Genomic DNA, 20,750 nt, shown 5'->3' on the forward strand with positions numbered 1-20,750 from the left:
TTTCAGGGAGAAGGCTTACAGCTTTCAGGGAGAAGGCTTACAGCTTTCAGGGAGAAGGCTTACAGCTTTCAGGGAGAAGGCTTACAGCTTTCAGGGAGAAGGCTTACAGCTTTCAGGGAGAAGGCTTACAGCTTTCAGGGAGAAGGCTTACAGCTTTCAGGGAGAAGGCTTACAGCTTTCAGGGAGAAGGCTTACAGCTTTCAGGGAGAAGGCTTACAGCTTTCAGGGAGAAGGCTTACAGCTTTCAGGGAGAAGGCTTACAGCTTTCAGGGAGAAGGCTTACAGCTTTCACGGAGAAGGCTTACAGCTTTCAGGGAGAAGGCTTACAGCTTTTCATCTCATCCCCTGCATGCACCAGCCTTACTAGAGATATTAACAATGCAAGAAACTCGCGAGAGCAGGCGAAATATACACAAACATTGATCATGTATATATGTACGTATTTAACAGTTATATAGTATTGTTATTTATAGTTTAGTTACTAAGAAATATTACCTTACAGAGTTGAAAGTGCACAATGGAGACTGTGATACCTGGCACCTTGGACGACCTGGTGGTGGATGTTCTTACTGCACAACACAGTGGACACTCTGACACCAGCCAGGTAATTAATTACCACCTGTCTTGACACTAGGTCTACCTGCAGGTTATTACATTTGTAACTGGTTCAGCTGTCATAACTTTGTGGTACAGTCCCTGGAGACATTATGTACCTGTGTAATGTTGAGGTACAGTCCCTGGAGCCATTATGTGCCTCTGTAATGTTGAGGTACAGTCCCTGGAGCCATTATGTACCTGTGTAATGTTGAGGTACAGTCCCTGGAGCCATTATGTACCTCTGTAATGTTGAGGTACAGTCCCTGGAGCCATTATGTACCTCTGTAATGTTGAGGTACAGTCCCTGGAGACATTATGTACCTGTGTAATGTTGAGGTACAGTCCCTGGAGCCATTATGTACCTGTGTAATGTTGAGGTACACTCCCTGGAGCCATTATGTACCTCTGTAATGTTGAGGTACAGTCCCTGGAGACATTATGTACCTCTGTAATGTTGAGGTACAGTCCCTGGAGACATTATGTACCTCTGTAATGTTGAGGTACAGTCCCTGGAGCCATTATGTACCTGTGTAATGTTGAGGTACAGTCCCTGGAGCCATTATGTACCTGTGTAATGTTGAGGTACAGTCCCTGGAGCCATTATGTACCTCTGTAATGTTGAGGTACAGTCCCTGGAGCCATTATGTACCTGTGTAATGTTGAGGTACAGTCCCTGGAGACATTATGTACCTCTGTAATGTTGAGGTACAGTTCCTGGACCCATTATGTACCTCTGTAATGTTGAGGTACAGTCCCTGGAGCCATTATGTACCTCTGTAATGTTGAGGTACAGTCCCTGGACCCATTATGTACCTCTGTAATGTTGAGGTACAGTCCCTGGACCCATTATGCACCTCTGTAATGTTGAGGTACAGTCCCTGGACCCATTATGTACCTGTGTAATGTTGAGGTACAGTCCCTGGACCCATTATGTACCTCTGTAATGTTGAGGTACAGTCCCTGGAGTCATTATGTACCTGTGTAATGTTGAGGTACAGTCCCTGGACCCATTATGTACCTGTGTAATGTTGAGGTACAGTCCCTGGACCCATTATGTACCTCTGTAATGTTGAGGTACAGTCCCTGGACCCATTATATACCTGTGTAATGTTGAGATACAGTCCCTGGACCCATTATGTACCTCTGTAATGTTGAGGTACAGTCCCTGGACCCATTATGTACCTCTGTAATCTTTTGACTACCGCCCACAGGATGGGTATGAGGTGACTACCACCCACAGGATGGGTATGGGGTGACAACCACCCACAGGATGGGTATGGGGTCACTACCACCCACAGGATGGGTATGGGGTGACAACCGCCCACAGGATGGGTATGGTGTGACTACCACCCACAGGATGGGTATGGGGTGACTACCACCCACAGGATGGGTATGGGGTGACTACCACCCACAGGATGGGTATGAGGTGACTACCACCCACAGGATGGGTATGTGGTAACTACCACCCACAGAATGGGTATGTGGTGACTACCACCCACAGAATGGGTATGTGGTGACTACCACCCACAGGATGGGTATGGGGTGACTACCACCCACAGGATGGGTATGGGGTGACTACCACCCACAGGATGGGTATGGGGTGACTACCACCCACAGGATGGGTATGTGGTGACTATCACCCACAGGATGGGTATGGGGTGACTACCACCCACAGGATGGGTATGGGGTGACTACCACCCACAGGATGGGTATGTGGTGACTACCACCCACAGGATGGGTATGGGGTGACTACCACCCACAGGATGGGTATGGGGTGACAACCACCCACAGGATGGGTATGGTGTGACTACCACCCACAGGATGGGTATGGGGTGACTACCACCCACAGGATGGGTATGGGGTGACAACCACCCACAGGATGGGTATGGTGTGACTACCACCCACAGGATGGGTATGGGGTGACTACCACCCACAGGATGGGTATGGGGTGACTACCACCCACAGGATGGATATGGGGTAACTACCACCCACAGGATGGGTATGTGGTGACTATCACCCACAGGATGGGTATGGGGTGACTACCACCCACAGGATGGGTATGGGGTGACTACCACCCACAGGATGGGTATGTGGTGACTACCACCCACAGGATGGGTATGTGGTGACTACCACCCACAGGATGGGTATGGGGTACATCGTAAAGATATATTAAACCAAACTTGAGAATCAGCAGCATATGCTTGCTTAACTACGGGTGTCTGATACTCATAATTTGCTTAAATATACTAAATCAGTCGATCAGTCAAGTAATGTATCACACATGTTCCCTTCGTGTTCTCTCGTTTCTTCCCAACAGATTGTATCCAGCCCTGACCAGCCCCTCCGGCAGGATGTTAGGGGCGAGTCTAGTCCACATCAAACAAGGTATCCAAGTCTAGTTACCCAGCCCAGCCTCGAGGACTCTTGTGATGATACAGGAAGCAAGTCCCCGGAAAACGTTCCATCAACACAAGATTTACGTGTGACACGGAACCACAGCAGGTCTTTGGATCCTGACACACACATGGCACGCACGAAAAGTAGGTCGCTGGATCCCGAGGCTCCTTTGACACGAAAGAACACTAGGTTCTCGGATCATGAGGATTTCATGACACGAAAGGGCAGCAGGTCCTTGGATCCCGAAGCTCCCATGGCACTGAAGAAAGTCAACTCCAGTGGAGCGACTCAGCAGGTGAGGTAGATGGGCCAGACTCACTTATATATCACTGAAATGGAACATATAAACAGTCTTCCATCAGTTATATTTTCTACACAAGAGTCTAAATCAGCAACAATCGTGCTGTGACTCACGAAATCGTAATGACACGATTAAAAACAAACCATACCACGGGCGGGGAAAGTGTGAACCATGATTAATTGGTATTATGGTAGCGTGGTTCAGTGATACATCTTCGGAGGCTTCTTTATTTGTAAGGTCGTAGTGGGTACACAGACTTGTGTGTTGTGCCCATGGCCCGGGCAGGGCCATCCCACGAGAGGAGAGAGCTAGTAGGCCTTGTGTCTTGCTGCCTGGCCGCTGTGTGAGTGAGTGTGTGTGGGACCAGCTTCCCACAGACCTGGAGCAGGCCCAGAGGGCAGCACCTTAGTGCCGCGAAATATGAACTAAGCTGGCAGACAGCATAGGCTGTCTGTGCAGACAGTACAGGCTGTTTACAATAGAACCCGCGGTCAGAGAGTCTCAAAACTCCAGACCGTCGCGTTAGTCATTGGGCCCAGTTGAATGAATCTTATTGCAGCCAGCTGGTCCAGTGGCTAACGTGACTGTCTGGAGTTTTGAGACTCTCTGATCGCGGGTTCTATCCCCACCCGTGGTATGGTTTGTTTACTCGTGCTGTGTGTGTGTTCGCTAAACGTAAATAGGAGACGTTGCATTCTTTCCTTCTTCACTAGATGTAACTAGGAACCTTCCTATCCTAGCCATGTCCAGGTTACCTAAATAACAGCTGTCGTTTCTAACACTTCACTTTATTTAATTTCTGAATCTGTCAGGAATAAGTCTTATAGCTTACCTATTACTTACAGTGACTCATATATATTTTTCTTTTAATCCAGATACCCAAACAAGGATTAGCCAGGACGTCTTCCTCGGTAACAATAGATTTACAAAGTTTATCAGATGACAGATCCAGGAGTCCATCTGTAGACCCAATGGACGTGGAATCTATAGTACGAGAAAGATCCAACCAATCATCATTAGTCTCCAGTCGTGCTCCAACTCTGCAAGAGGAAATGTCTAAAACTCTGTCATCGTCATCTTTTGTGGGTTTCCAAACATCAGACATAGGTACCAGTGTTCCTCAGTGTCGAGCCTTTGCGAACGACCAACGTTTAACAGAGGTAGACGAGAGGAATCAGTCTCCAGTGACTGTGAATGATCAAACCTTTTTAGAGAATAGATCTAGCAGCGCCTATCTTGTGACTAGGTCATCTCAAACGCGGGTTTATGGATTGTCTAGGAGTTCCACGCCAGATATATCTAACGAAACTCCGTCAGATGAGAGTTCCAGGGGTTCCACACCAGTCTTTGTTGAAGCGTACGACCCCTCCCCAATGTGCGTCTCCACGCAAACATCTGTGAACAAGTCGGTGTACGGACGAGTGTGTGCGTCTACACAAACATGGAGTCATGGACGGTCTAACATGCTATCAAAGCAGGTGCCACCTACAGAACCAGAAGAAACTAATGATGATCTTCCAGTCATTTCTTCTTCGAAGACACATGGAGAAGCAAAATCCCGAGGCCTTCAATTAGATTGCACATCAAGGGTGAAGACGCAACAGAAATCCGTTTTTGGTATTAAAAGGAACGTGAGAAAGAACACACTTCAGGCCGCATCTTCAACACCTGTATCCGTCAAAAAACGAAGAATTAACACCTCACGGATAACATCAAAACGAGCTGTCAAAAAACGCAAGCCCAAAAGATTAACATCTCCAGCAACAAAATTAACAATAAAACTCCGAGTGAGGAAGTATCCACAGCACACGCCAGCTCCTGGAGGTCCCCAGGCACAACACGCAAGACGATCTAAGAGGCTTCCTACAATCAATAATCCCGTAAAATCAAAAACGATAACAAAATCCAGAAACGTACACACGAAGTCTCCCTCTAGTGGTAATACCTCTACTGACGAGGCACCTGAAGGTGCCTCCAGAACTCTGAAGATTGATGACACTACACCGTCAATGTCTTCAGCTTCCCAGCCATCACGAACAGAAAGATTTGGAACTTCATCTCAGGTTATACCCGGAGATGAGGAAACAGAGGACAGAACAGTGAATGGGAAATTGGAAGGTGAATCTTGCCTAACGAACACAGTCTACACTGTACCTCACAACACAAAAGCCAAGGCTCCGCAGCGACTGGTTCCGACAGCTCATGAAAACACTCCAAAGAGAAAACAGACTGCTGAAGCCACAGCAGCGAGAAAGAAGCATCGTGAAGATGAAAGTAATACTGTGTGCTCCCGCAACACAGGCAAGAAACATCACCGGCCAGACAACCACACAGTAAACAATTCATACAACACGGTACGATGTTCGTATCTCTTAGTAAGTGGGTGGAGATCTCTGCTGTATGTATATATTAATTTTTAAAGTGGTAGAGTAGTAAACCAGTGGAAGGCCTCGGTCAGATGACCAAAAGCTCCAGCTGCGGGTCATCATATAACTAAGACCCGCGTTAGGAAATACTTGTCCTGTTTCCCGACAAACCTTACTTAACCTAACAGTCCTCGGAGATTTAACATGGAGACGTAGGGAAAACCACCTTTTAAACCAGCATGTTAAACACACGACAAGAGAGAGAGAGAGAGAGAGAGAGAGAAAGAGAGAGAGAAAGAGAAAGAGACAGAGAGAGAGAGAGAGAGAGAGAGAGAGAGAGAGAGAGAGAGAGAGAGAGAGAGTAGGGAGATGAACCGGCGAGACTGAAGCTTGTATTTACCACGAGTTCATTTGACATAGCTGTGTGTGTTATCACAGTTTGTAGTTTAAAATGTTCTCTTTGTTGTTTAGGGGTGTTTGTTTGTGTGTGAGTGTGTGTGTGTACTCACCTATTTGTACTCACCTATTTGTGGTTGCAGGGGTCGAGTCTTAGCTCCTGGCCCTGCCTCTTCACCGGTTGCTACTGGGCCCTCTCTCTCCCCGCTCCATGAGCTTTATCAAACCTCGTCTTAAAACTGTGTATGGTTCCTGCCTCCACTACGTCATTTTCTAGGCTATTCCACTGCCTTACAACTCTATGACTGAAGAAATACTTCCTAATATCTCTCTGACTCATTTGTGTCTTCAACTTCCAATTGTGGCCTCTTGTTTCTGTGTCCCCTCCCTGGAACATCCTGTCTTTGTCCACCTTGTCTATTCCACTCAGTATTTTATATGTCGTTATCATGTCTCCCCTGACCCTCCTGTCCTCCAGTGTCGTCAGGCCGATTTCCCTTAATCTTTCTTCATAGGACATTCCCCTTAGCTCTGGAACTAACCTTGTTGCAAACCTTTGTACTTTCTCTAGTTTCTTGACGTGCTTTATCAAGTGCGGGTTCCAAACAGGTGCTGCATACTCCAGTATGGGCCTGACATACACGGTGTACAGTGTCTTGAACGATTCCTTACTAAGGTATCGGAATGCTGTTCTCAGGTTTGCCAGGCGCCCATATGCTGCAGCAGTTATCTGATTGATGTGTGCTTCCGGAGACATGCTCGGTGTTATACTCACCCCAAGATCTTTCTCCTTGAGTGAGGTTTGCAGTCTTTGGCCACCTAGCCTATACTCTGTCTGTGGTCTTCTGTGCCCTTCCCCTATCTTCATGACTTTGCATTTGGCAGGATTAAATTCGAGAAGCCATTTGCTGGACCAGGTGTCCAGTCTGTCCAGGTCTCTTTGAAGTCCTGCCTGGTCCTCATCAGATTTAATTCTCCTCATTAACTTCACATCATCTGCAAACAGGGACACTTCTGAGTCTAACCCTTCCATCATGTCGTTCACATATACCAAAAATAGCACTGGTCCTAGGACCGACCCCTGTGGGACCCCGCTCGTCACAGGTGCCCACTGTGATACATCATTACGTACCATGACTCGTTGTTGCCTCCCTGTCAGGTATTCTCTGATCCATTGCAGTGCTCTTCCTGTTATATGCGCCTGATGCTCTAGCTTCTGCACTAATCTCTTGTGAGGAACTGTGTCAAAGGCCTTCTTGCAGTCCAAGAAGATGCAATCAACCCACCCCTCTCTCTCGTGTCTTACTTCTGTTATTTTATCATAAAACTCCAGAAGGTTTGTGACACAGGATTTGCCTTCCATGAATCCGTGCTGGTTGGCATTTATACTCTTGTTCCGTTCCAGGTGATCCACCACTCTCCTCCTGATAATCTCCATAACTTTGCATACTATACACGTCAATGACACAGGTCTATAGTTTAGTGCCTCTTTTCTGTCTCCTTTTTTAAAAATGGGAACTACATTTGCCGTCTTCCATACCTCAGGTAGTTGCCCAGTTTCCAGGGACGTGTTGAAGATTGTGGTAAGTGGCACGCACAACATATCTGCTCCCTCTCTAAGGACCCACGGGGAGATGTTGTCCGGTCCCATTGCCTTTGAGGTATCGATGTCCCTTAGCAGTTTCTTCACCTCCTCCTCATCTGTATGTATGTCGTCCAACACTTGTTGGTGTATTCCTTGCTGGTGTCCCCATCTGATCTGTCCCCCCAGAGTCCTTCCTGTCTCTACTGTAAGTACTTCCTTAAATCTCGTGTTGAGCTCCTCACATACCTCTTGATCGTTTCTTGTGAGTTCTCCACTTTCTTTCCTCAGCCTTATCACCTGGTCCTTGACTGTTGTCTTCCTCCTAATGTGGCTATACAGCAGTTTCGGGTCAGATTTGACTTTCGATGCTATGTCGTTTTCATACTGTCGCTGGGCCTCCCTCCTTATCTGTGCATACTCGTTTCTGGCTCTTCTACTAATCTCCTTGTTTTCCTGGGTCCTATGCCTCCTGTACCTTTTCCATTCTCTGTTGCACTTAGTTTTTGCCTCCCTACACCTTCGGGTAAACCAAGGACTCGTTTTGGTCTTCCTATTATTTCTGTTTCCCTTGGGAACAAACCTTTCCTCTGCCTCCTTGCACTTTGTTGCCACATATTCCATCATCTCGTTTACTGATTTTCCTACCATTTCTCTGTCCCACTGAACCTCCTGCAGGAAGTTTCTCATACCTGTGTAGTCCCCCCTTTTATAGTTTGGCCTGTCCCCTTCAGTTCCTGTTACCTTCTCCACTTGTAACTCTACTATATAATCAAAACTCAGAACCACGTGATCGCTAGCTCCAAGGGGCCTCTCGTAAGTGATGTCCTCAATGTCTGAACTGCTCAGGGTGAACACAAGATCCAGTCTTGCTGGCTCATCCTCCCCTCTCTCTCTGGTTGTGTCCCTGACATGTTGATGCATGAGGTTTTCAAGTACCACATCCATCATCTTGGCTCTCCATGTTTCGGGACCCCCATGTGGCTCCAGGTTTTCCCAGTCGATCTCCCTGTGGTTGAAATCGCCCATTACCAATAACTTTGCTCTGCTCGAGTGAGCTCTTCTTGCCACCTCAGCCATTGTGTCCACCATCACCCTGTTGTTTTCTTCGTACTCCTCTCTTGGCCTCCTGCAGTTCTGTGGTGGGTTATACATCACTCCAATGACTACTTTATGTTCTCCGGACTGAATTGTACCTACAATGTAGTCTCTTTCTCCAATCATGTCCATGCCTTCCATTTCCTCAAATCCCCATCGGTGTTTTATGAGCAGTGCAACCCCTCCTCCCCCTCTACTCCTTCTATCTTTCCTCGGGATCTGATATCCCGTTGGGAAGATTGTGTCTGTTATTGTCTCAGCGAGTTTTGTTTCTGTGACTGCTATGATGTCTGGGGATTTTTCACTGATTCTTTCGTTCCACTCCTCATGTTTATTCGTTATTCCATCTGCGTTTGTGTACCAAACTTTCAGTTTCTTTTCTATCATTGTGGTCATGCAAGAATATTGGGGTTGGGGAGCGAGAGCCTTGGTGGGGGCCTATATGGGGCTGTGGTGTAGGTGGGGTTTGTGATGATGGGGGTGGGGTCAGAATGCCCATAAGGGACAGCTGTTGGGGTGAGGTTTGTGATATGGGGGTTGGTGGCAGAGGGAACAGTGAGTGGGTTGTAGTATAGGTTGCTCAGTTGCGTTGGGAATGTCGCGGGTGGAGTCTTTTGGTGGGAGATTCTGTGGGGTGTGTTTGCCCTTCCTCATGTGTCTGGGTCCTGCTCATCTTCGTCATTGCCTCTCGTTCCTCCTTGCGTCTCTGTACCCTCTCTTTCAGTGTAGTCCTTTCTTCTTGTGTGTGTGTTTATAGAGAAAGGGCTGAATAATCAACACTAAGATAACCATTAATAGATATCTTTATCTAAGATAACTCAGTGACAAATATCCTTATCAAAAGATAACGAAACTCTCTGTGTATATACACTGGAAGGTGTACATCTCTCAATGTATATACACTGTGTATATACACTGTGTGTATATACACTTTAGTCACTCTTCTAGATATCTGGAGATTAAATTCTAAGCATATATACACAGATATATACACCTGTTGGTGTATATTCAGTTAGAGATATATACATCCTGGAATATATATTCATGTAATCTCTAATTCTCTCTTTAACTCTCTCTGCCTCTCTATCCACAAACTTTATTATCTCTGCCTCTAGACTCAGAGATGAATTATTTTTTCCTCTCCAGACGGAGGTGTTTGAAGCAGTTGAAAATGGAGACTTAGAACGCCTTCAAGAGGTCATTCAACTCACAGGACCAACAGCTAGAGACCAGCAGACTGGGTGCACCCTGCTGCATGCAGCAGCAGACAGCAACCAGCCAGAGGTGTTAAGCTTCCTGCTGAAGCTTATCAGTCCCAATATTGTCAACAAGGAAGGTCAGACTCCAGCTCACCTGGCTGCCCTCAAGGGTCACACACAAGTGCTGAAGATATTGCTGGCTGACGAGGACTTCAACCTTAACAAACGTGATAACCACAACAGAACCTTCAAGGACCTGGTTAGTTCTTTCTTTCTAAATCTAGAATCTGTTAGAAAACATATTAGACCTATCATAATATAACCTTAACAAACCTGATAACCACAACAGAACCTTCAAGGACCTGGTTAGTTCTTTCTTTCTAAATCTAGAATCTGTTAGAAAAGATATTAGACCTATCATAATATAACCTTAACAAACCTGATAACCACAACAGAACCTTCAATAACGGTAAGAGCAAACAGTCTCTGTTTGGCAAACAACCATCCTGTTGGTATCTGTTGATGGTGAGGCAACAGTGTAGATAAATGGTTCAGAGAACCGACAAGTTGATAAATTAGATCCTTGCGTAACGTTACGCCACACAGTGGCTTCATCAGTCCAGTACACAGAAGACCGATGAAGATCAGAAGGAGCTTGAGGTAGTCAGTCCCTCAACCTTGATGTAGCAGTGATACACTGTTTATAACAACAATAATAATAATAATAATAATAATAATAATAATAATAATAATAAGGTATATTTCTACCAGTACAAGATACAACTTATACAGACCATAGTTCACACCTATGACATACTATATAGAAAGTTCCTGGTTATGTTGAGCATTTCTGGCGACTTATTTGTCCCCAGGATGCCACCCACACCAGTCCACTAACACCCAGGATGCCACCCACACCAGTCCACTAACACCCAGGATGCCACCCACACCAGTCCACTAACACCCAGGACGCCACCCACACCAGTCCACTAACACCCAGGATGCCACCCACACCAGTCCACTAACACCCAGGATGCCACCCACACCAGTCCACTAACACCCAGGATGCCACCCACACCAGTCCACTAACACCCAGGATGCCACCCACACCAGTCCACTAACACCCAGGATGCCACCCACACCAGTCCACTAACACCCAAGTACCTACTTACCGCTAGGTGAACAGTGACAGCAGGTGTAAGGTAGCTAACACCCAGGTACCTACTTACTGCTAGGTGAACAGTGGCAGCAGATATAAGGTAACTAACACCCAGGTACCTACTTACTCTTACATTAGCTAATTTCATATATAATAACCAATAACCAAGGGAGAAACTAACGAACATAATTACTCTCATTTCAGCTATCAGCACCACTGTTCCTAGCAGTGTTGAGTGGCAGTGTGAGTCACATAGAGAACCTACTCCAGCTAGGAGCTGATCCTGACCATCATTCTGGAGAGCTTGTTAGAGGAGCTCTATCCAGGGAGCTCTGTGTCACTACTCCCAGACACCTGGCCAGAACACTCGACCGGGAGTACATGCTTCGCTGGTTCCACACTGTAAGAGTACATTCTGTGTTGTGTACTCAATCTACAGATTTAGTATATAATGACCCAATTAGAGTACATTTTATGTACCAATGATGTAAATTCAGTACATAGCGACCCAGAGTACTTTTCATGTATCTAACGATGTAGATTTAGTACATAATGAAGCAATTAGAGTACAACTTATGTAAAATAAGCCACATAGGGATGGAAATCTTCAGCTCAAGATCTTTCGTACTTTGGTACGTCGTCAGGAGCTACGCAGTGAAGCAAGACAGAGGTATCAGTGGGGTAACCTAAGTCACAGAGTACCTAATGCTGCAGAATTACATTTGGTACATAATGACCGGATTAGGTAAAATTTTGAGTTAGTTTCAGTAGGAACTATAGTGCACCACAGAGGGTCTTTGAGAGTATAACAAGGACACTCACTGAAGTCTGTTGTTACGTGTAACGGCCAGCAGTAACAGCCTGGTTGATCAGACCCTGATCCACCACGAGGCCTGGTCTCAGACCGGGAAGCGGGGGCGTTGACCCCCAAAACCCTCTCCAGGTATACTCTAGGTATACTCTAAGTATACTCCAGGTATACTCTAGATATACTCCAGGTATACTCCAGGTATACTTCAGGTATACTCTAGGTATACTCCAGGTATACTCTAGGCATACTCCAGGTATACTCCAGGTATACTCTAGGCATACTCTAAGTATACTTTAGGTATACTCCTGGTATACTCTAGGTATACTCCAGGTATACTCCAGGTATACTCCAGGTATACTCTAGGTATACTCCAGGTATACTCCAGGTATACTCCAGGTACACTCCAGGTATACTCCAGGTATACTTTAGGTATACTCCAGGTATACTCCAGGCATACTCCAGGTATACTCAAGGTATACTCTAGGTATACTCCAGGTATACTCCAGGTATACTCCAGGTATACTCCAGGTATACTCCAGGTATACTCCAGGTATACTCTAGGTATACTCCAGGTATACTCCAGGTATACTCCAGGTACACTCCAGGTATACTCCAGGTATACTCCAGGTATACTCTAGGTATACTCCAGGTATACTCCAGGCATACTCCAGGTATACTCTAGGTATACTCCAGGTATACTCCAGGCATACTCCAGGTATACTCTAGGTATACTCCAGGTATACTCCAGGTATACTCCAGGTATACTCCAGGTACACTCCAGGTATACTCCAGGTATACTCTAGGTATACTCCAGGTATACTCCAGGTACACTCCAGGTACACTCCAGGTATACTCCAGGTACACTCCAGGTACACTCCAGGTATACTCTAGGTATACTCCAGGTATACAGTGGAACCAAGGTGGTGTTGGACCTGGGAAAAGCTGGATGTGGGAAAACAGTATTTGCCAGGCTTTATCATCCTCACACTGGAGGATATACAAATATGACAGCCAGCAGGATTCGAACCCAGTACAGGACTGAGGAGAAGCTCAGAAACCTTGTCGCCGAGTCTAGCCCAGCGGAACTGAGGAGGCCTCTAGCTGGCGGCACAATTGTATGGGACTCGTGACGTCACAGCAAGAAGAGAGCCTATCTACACAAGTATACAGTAACAGTACTGGCACAGTAAGACTGGTACGGTGAAGCTCTACGCAGCTTGGCCACAGACTCCTCAAAAACTGGGCAGCCTGGTGTACCAGCCATGTTTCTACCCAGGCTGGGCACATCAGTGGTCAGCCTGGTGTACCAGCCATGTTTCTACCCAGGCTGGGCACATCAGTGGTCAGCCTGGTGTACCAGCTATGTTTCTACCCAGGCTGGGCACATCAGTGGTCAGCCTTGTGTACCAGCCATGTTTCTACCCAGGCTGGGCACATCAGTGGGCAGCCTGGTGTACCAGCCATGTTTCTACCCAGTCAGCCTGGGTACCACATCAGTGGTCAGCCTGGTGTACCAGCCATGTTTCTACCCAGGCTGGGCACATCAGTGGTCAGCCTGGTGTACCAGCCATGTTTCTACCCAGGCTGGGCACATCAGTGGTCAGCCTGGTGTACCAGCCATGTTTCTACCCAGGCTGGGCACATCAGTGGTCCTTGCCAGTCTTCCTGTAGTGGGTCTCATCATACACCCCCCCCTATTGTTTCCACCTGGTAGACTGATTTAACAATCTCTTGTGAGGTCTGAACACTGGAGAATGTCGAACTGACTCTTCCCAAAGTCTCTGAGAGTCAGGTCAGTGGTCAGTCGTCACGTGAGGTCACAGACCCTGAGCTGCCTTGGGGATTAGTGTGGACGGTTACAAAGCATGGCTTGCTTCTGCAGTGTTTTAAAAATTGGGGTTGGAGAGTTGAAGGAGGAGGTCTTGCTTCTCCAGGAGGAGATTAGGAGGCTGAAGGTCCACCTCAATGGGGCTGGGAGAGAGTGTGAGGTGGCTGGAGTTGTGGGGAATGAGGCTTCTAGCAGCAAGGTGCAGTCTGTCTCTCGCTGTGAGGAGGCTGTAGTTGGGGTGGCAGCAACGGCTACCAGCAGTGAGGTGCAGCCCAGCACCTGCTACAAGTGGCGAGTAGTTCACAGTAATGGAAGGCGCATCAGAGTAAGGAAAGTTAAGAGTGAAGATCTGAAGGTAGGAAATCGCTTCTCTGTTCTTCAGGATGAATGTACTTCAGTGGCCAGTGAAGGTAAGGGTACTACTGCCCCTGCTAATGGAGGTAAGCGCATTCTTGTGGTTGGTGACTCTCAGGTAAGATACATTGACCGTGCTTTTTGTAATAGGAATAAGAAGATGAGAGATAGAGTGTGCTTCCCTGGAGCTGGTGTTGGAGACATTGTCAACAGGCTGGATAATATCATGTCAGGTAATGGGAGCAAGCCCATTATCTGTCTCAGTGCTGGTGGAAATGATATTGGGAAGGGTAGGAGAGAAGAGCTGCTAGATAAGTACAGGTCAGCTATAGATTTCATTAAGTCTAAGGGAGGGATCCCAATCATATGTAGCATCTTGCCTAGAAGGGGAGTAGGAAATGAATGGTTGTCTAGGGCAATTGGTGTAAATTGCTGGCTAGACAGATACTGCAAGGAACATGCAATCCCATTCATTGACAACTGGAACAACTTTTATGGCAAACATGATATGTATGCAAGGGATGGGGTACATCTCTCTGGGGCTGGGGTGGTAGCACTTGCAGACTCGATTGAGAAGGCCATTGGTGAAATGCCTATGATTTTAAACTGATGGAAGATAGAGGTATGGGTGTGTGTGGGAAACAAGCAGGTTGCAACACTTGGGTTGGAAACAGTAAATGTATAAAAGGCATTCAGCATGAAGTTATAAATAAAGACAATAGATCAGGTCAGCAAACAAAGGGGGACAGCAGAGGGCAGCAAGGGACTAGCTCCCTTAAGGTTTACTATACTAATAGCAGGAGTGTAAGAAATAAGATAGATGAGCTAAGATTAATTGCAAGTGCAGGAGACATAGATATTATTGCTATAACAGAGACCTGGCTCAATCTGAAAGATAGAGAGATGCCCTCTGAATGTCACATACAAGGCTATAAATTATTCCACACTGACAGGGTCAACAGGAAAGGTGGTGGAGTAGCGATGTATGTCAGAGACAATTTAAATTGTTGTGTTAGACAAGATATTAAATTAGAAGCGTCAGCCACTGAATCTGTTTGGTTACAGCTTCTCGAGGGCCGAGAAAAACTAATTTTGGGTGTGATTTACAGGGCCCCAAATCTTGATAGGGAGTGCAGTAAACTTCTATGGGACGAAATTCGTAAGGCATCTACATACGAAAATGTTGTGCTAATGGGAGATTTCAACTATAGACAGATTGACTGGAGCAATTTGACAGGAAATTTAGAGTCAGGTGACTTTCTTGATACGATCCAGGATTGTTTTTTAAAACAGTTTGTGACAGAGCCAACTAGGGGAAATAACCTCCTTGACTTGGTTCTTGCCAGTAGGGAAACACTAATTAATAATCTTGAGGTTAATGATGAGCTTGGGGAAAGTGATCACAAATCACTCAGTTTTAATATATCATGGAATTCCCCTAATAATGGCAATCAAGTCTCCGTCCCTGACTTTCGCTTGGCTGATTTCATAGGACTGAAAAATTACTTAGGTGGGCTGAACTGGAATGACCTGACTAAGGGTCAGGTAGGTGGTGATGGTTGCCGATATGATGCTTTCCAGGGCATAGTTCTAGCTGCTCAGTCAAATTATGTTCCAAATAGGGAAATCAGATCAAACAAAAATGATCCTAAATGGATGAACAATAGATTAAAATATCTGATTGGTCAAAAGAGAGGCATATATAGGCAAATCAAAAGAGGAGAGGGGCAATTGAGAAATCGATATATTCAGTTAAAGAGAGAAATAAAAAAGGGAATTAGAAAAGCAAAAAGAGATTATGAGGTTAAAGTTGCAAGAGAATCGAAGACTAACCCAAAAGGATTCTTTCAGGTATACAGAAGTAAGATCAGGGACAAGATAGGCCCACTCAAAAGTTCCTCGGGTCAGCTCACTGACAGTGATAAGGAAATGTGTAGAATTTTTAACACATACTTCCTCTCAGTTTTTACACAGGAGGATACCAGCGATATTCCAGTAATGATAAATTATGTAGAACAGGACGATAATAAACTGTGTACTATTAGGGTCACAAGTGACATGGTCCTTAGGCAAATAGATAAATTAAAACCTAACAAATCCCCAGGCCCTGATGAACTGTATGCAAGGGTTCTAAAGGAATGTAAAGAGGAGCTTAGCACACCTTTGGCTAATCTTTTCAACATATCACTACAAACTGGCATGGTGCCAGATAAGTGGAAAATGGCAAATGTGATACCTATTTTCAAAACAGGTGACAGGTCCTTAGCTTCGAACTATAGACCAATAAGCCTAACCTCCATAGTGGGAAAATTTATGGAATCAATAATTGCCGAGGCAGTTCGTAGCCACCTTGAAAAGCATAAATTAATCAACGAATCTCAGCATGGTTTTACAAAGGGGCGTTCCTGCCTTACGAATTTATTAACTTTTTTCACTAAGGTATTTGAGGAGGTAGATCATGGTAATGAATATGATATTGTGTATATGGACTTCAGTAAGGCTTTTGACAGGGTCCCACATCAGAGACTATTGAGGAAAATTAAAGCACATGGAATAGGAGGAGAAATTTTTTCCTGGATAGAGGCATGGTTGACAAATAGGCAGCAGAGAGTTTGCATAAATGGGGAGAAATCAGAGTGGGGAAGTGTCACGAGCGGTGTTCCACAGGGGTCAGTGTTGGGCCCCCTGCTGTTCACAATCTACATAAACGACATAGATGAGGGCATAAAGAGCGACATCGGCAAGTTTGCCGATGACACCAAAATAGGCCGTCGAATTCATTCTGACGAGGACATTCGAGCACTCCAGGAAGATTTGAATAGACTGATGCAGTGGTCGGAGAAGTGGCAGATGCAGTTTAATATAGACAAATGCAAAGTTCTAAATGTTGGACAGGACAATAATCATGCCACATATAAACTAAATAATGTAGATCTTAATATTACGGATTGCGAAAAAGATTTAGGAGTTCTGGTTAGCAGTAATCTGAAACCAAGACAACAGTGCATAAGTGTTCGCAATAAAGCTAATAGAATCCTTGGCTTCATATCAAGAAGCATAAATAATAGGAGTCCTCAGGTTGTTCTTCAACTCTATACATCCTTGGTTAGGCCTCATTTAGATTATGCTGCACAGTTTTGGTCACCTTATTACAGAATGGATATAAATTCTCTGGAAAATGTACAAAGGAGGATGACAAAGTTGATCCCATGTATCAGAAACCTTCCCTATGAGGATAGACTAAGGGCCCTGAATCTGCACTCTCTAGAAAGACGTAGAATTAGGGGGGATATGATTGAGGTGTATAAATGGAAGACAGGAATAAATAAAGGGGATGTAAATAGTGTGCTGAAAATATCTAGCCTAGACAGGACTCGCAGCAATGGTTTTAAGTTGGAAAAATTCAGATTCAGGAAGGATATAGGAAAGTACTGGTTTGGTAATAGAGTTGTGGATGAGTGGAACAAACTCCCAAGTACCGTTATAGAGGCCAGAACGTTGTGTAGCTTTAAAAATAGGTTGGATAAATACATGAGTGGATGTGGGTGGGTGTGAGTTAGACCTGATAGCTTGTGCTACCAGGTCGGTTGCCGTGTTCCTCCCTTAAGTCAAGGTGACCTGACCTGACTAGGTTGGGTGCATTGGCTTAAGCCGGTAGGAGACTTGGACCTGCCTCGCATGGGCCAGTAGGCCTTCTGCAGTGTTCCTTCGTTCTTATGTTCTTCTTATGTTCTTTAAAAGACTTTCCTGTAAAAAATTCTTACCAGTGAATTGTAAACAAACCAGTGAGTTCGTACTCCAGAAAAATGTTCGAAGACCAGGTCAGGTTATTCTGAACAAAACTGTTCAGAGTGCTGTTAGTTCGAGGTCCAGTACGAACACCGTATTTATATAATTAAAAGTAACACAATATAATATTTTGACAGGATGCAACGAGAGGGAGAGATAAGAAGAACGAGGCTGAGGAGTCTGCAACTTGCATCAACAATCTGGCAGCAACATTCCGTGTAAGTACTCTCTCCACTCTTAATTTCACTGATATTGCAATATTGCAAGAGTAATTCTGTTGACAATTGCATATAAACAATAACTGGTAAAACAAACACAATACCGTAGAACACCATCGTGATCCTTCAGTATCTTCCTGGACGTCAGGGAATCTTCTGAACACATTCTCTGGTTTCATCAGTCCAATACAAAGCAGGAAGGTGTAAGGAGAGGTGGAGCGTGAGGTAATCAGTCCCTCAGCCTGGGACTGAAGACATCGATTCCAGGTTGAGGGACTGATTATCTCAGCTCCTCCTCTCCTTAACCCTCTCTGCTTTATATTGGACTGATGAAGTCACTGTGTGGCGAAACGTTTCCTTAATAAACATTCCCATATGTTGCATGTCTCAATCTTCATTTATATATATAAACACTAATGTTTATATATAATGTGTATAAACTGAAGGTGATAATAATAAAATTACCGACAAAGTTCCTGGAGGGCGAAACGTCGCTACAAAGTCGCATTAGTTATACTTGTGACGTTTTATATGACAAACTCCAGGTGACCTGACACAGTTTAAATTGTTCCTGTCTTATATTTGAAATGTTGAAATGCGACTCTTGACAAATCATGAAGTTAATATTGGGTAAGGAGTTCTTGCAAGTGATGTTGCAAGTTCGTGTGCAAATGTAGATGCAACAGTACACTCGTGGATTTGCAACTCCAATGTCACCAGTTCAGTTCCCGGCGTCTTCGTGTATATTTGTACGTTATAACTGGGTTTTTAAATCACGTTCAATTAATTACAGCTGAGGGTGAGGCCAGGGACGGTTAAGACGTCAGGTCCAGACGTCTACAGGATGGACACAGATCCTAGAGGATACGTGTGTATCCTAAGCTACAGTTCCTTCCAGGAGCGACCTGACCTGGTCCTTGAGGGGTCAAACTCAGACGTCAAGAACCTGTCAAACGCCTTCGGGAAAATGGGTTACACTGGACACTCACATTGTTCCTTGACAGCACAAGAGACCAAGCAAGTGTTGACCAGTGTCAGGGAGATGCAGCTCCTGGACCGTGTGGGTTGTGCGGTTTTTATTATATCAAGTCACGGCATAGGTAACGAGAAATTCCTAACCAATGACATGAAGCGTTTGACCACAGAATGGGTATGTGATTTCTTCAAGGATTCGGAATGCCCACGCTTAAAAAACAAGCCTAAAATCTTTATCTTCGACCTGTGTCGCGGCCACTACAAGGAGCAACTCCTGAGACAAGCCAGCGCTGTGAAGAGTTCCAGAGTGAAGGAGCCTTTGCAGGATATGATGTGCTTGTACTCAAACAGTGGAGGATTTATGCCTTACACCTTCACGAAGGATGGAACACCTTTTAGCAGGGCTCTGTGTCGCACTTTAGTAAAGCACGCACACAACAAGGAACTCAGTGAGCTCTACAGAGAGTTCCTGAAGGAGTACGTCAAGACGGCCCCCTCAGCTGCTCCACAACTTCGTAACCTCGGCTTTACAAAGAAGTTCTTCTTCAATCCTGTACCAACAGCTTAAAACTGATCAACAGCTCCTACTCACTGCTACAACCCTCAACCACTGTCTTCTGGTACAACCCTCAACCCTCAACTACTGTCTTCTGGTACAACCCTCAACCCACAACTACTACCTTCTGGTGCATCCCTCAACCCACAACTACTGCCCTCAACCCACAACTACTGCCCTCAACCCACAACTACTGTCTTCTGGTACAACCCTCAACCCACAACTACTGCCTTCTGGCACAACCCTCAACCCACAACTACTGCCTTCTGGTACAACCTTCAACTACTGCCTTCTGGTACAACCCTCAACCCACAACTACTGCCTTCTGGCACAACCCTCAACCCACAACTACTGCCTTCTGGTACAACCCTCAACCCACAACTACTGTCTTCTGGTACAACCCTCAACCCACAACTACTGTCTTCTGGCACAACCCTCAACCCACAACTACTGTCTTCTGGTACAACCCTCAACCCACAACTACTGTCTTCTGGCACAACCCTCAACCCACAACTACTGTCTTCTGGTACAACCCTCAACCCACAACTACTGTCTTCTGGTACAACCCTCAACCCACAACTACTGTCTTCTGGTACAACCCTCAACCCACAACTACTGTCTTCTGGTACAACCCTCAACCCACAACTACTGTCTTCTGGTACAACCCTCAACCCACAACTACTGTCTTCTGGTACAACCCTCAACCCACAACTACTGTCTTCTGGTACAACCCTCAACCCACAACTACTGTCTTTTGGTACAACCCTCAACCCACAACTACTGTCTTCTGGTACAACCCTCAACCCACAACTACTGTCTTCTGGTACAACCCTCAACCCACAACTACTGTCTTCTGGTACAACCCTCAACCCTCAACTACTGCCTTCTGGTACAACCCTCAACCCCCACCTACTGCCTTCTGGTACAACCCTCAACCCACAACTACTGCCTTCTGGTACAACCCTCAACCCACAACTACTGCCTTCTGGTACAACCCTCAACCCACAACTACTGTCTTCTGGTACAACCCTCAACCCACAACTACTGTCTTCTGGTACAACCCTCAACCCACAACTACTGCCTTCTGGTACAACCCTCAACCCACAACTACTGCCTTCTGGTGC

At 45.6% G+C, this 20,750-nt stretch overlaps 1 protein-coding gene across 4 annotated transcripts in view; it reads left to right on the forward strand.

Annotated features, from left to right (window-relative positions):
• The window catches only part of LOC128701699 (uncharacterized), a 139,875-nt gene that overhangs the window by 14,617 nt on the left and 104,508 nt on the right, over window positions 1–20,750 (forward strand). Inside the window, exons 2-8 of one of the 4 annotated variants that reach the window (XM_070105066.1) lie at window positions 503–604; window positions 2,915–3,289; window positions 4,171–5,670; window positions 9,884–10,195; window positions 11,300–11,497; window positions 18,015–18,095; window positions 18,889–20,345. In XM_070105066.1, the coding sequence (XP_069961167.1) occupies window positions 518–604; window positions 2,915–3,289; window positions 4,171–5,670; window positions 9,884–10,195; window positions 11,300–11,497; window positions 18,015–18,095; window positions 18,889–19,638 (3,303 nt within the window). In that variant the 5' untranslated portion in view covers window positions 503–517 and the 3' untranslated portion in view covers window positions 19,639–20,345. Of the gene's footprint in view, window positions 1–502; window positions 605–2,914; window positions 3,290–4,170; window positions 5,671–9,883; window positions 10,196–11,299; window positions 11,498–18,014; window positions 18,096–18,888; window positions 20,346–20,750 lie in introns of those variants that run through there. The other 3 variants (XM_070105063.1, XM_070105064.1, XM_070105065.1) reach the window with 3 other exon arrangements.

Source organism: Cherax quadricarinatus, chromosome 96 (genome assembly GCF_038502225.1).
Source record: "Cherax quadricarinatus isolate ZL_2023a chromosome 96, ASM3850222v1, whole genome shotgun sequence".
Taxonomy (NCBI): domain Eukaryota; kingdom Metazoa; phylum Arthropoda; class Malacostraca; order Decapoda; family Parastacidae; genus Cherax; species Cherax quadricarinatus.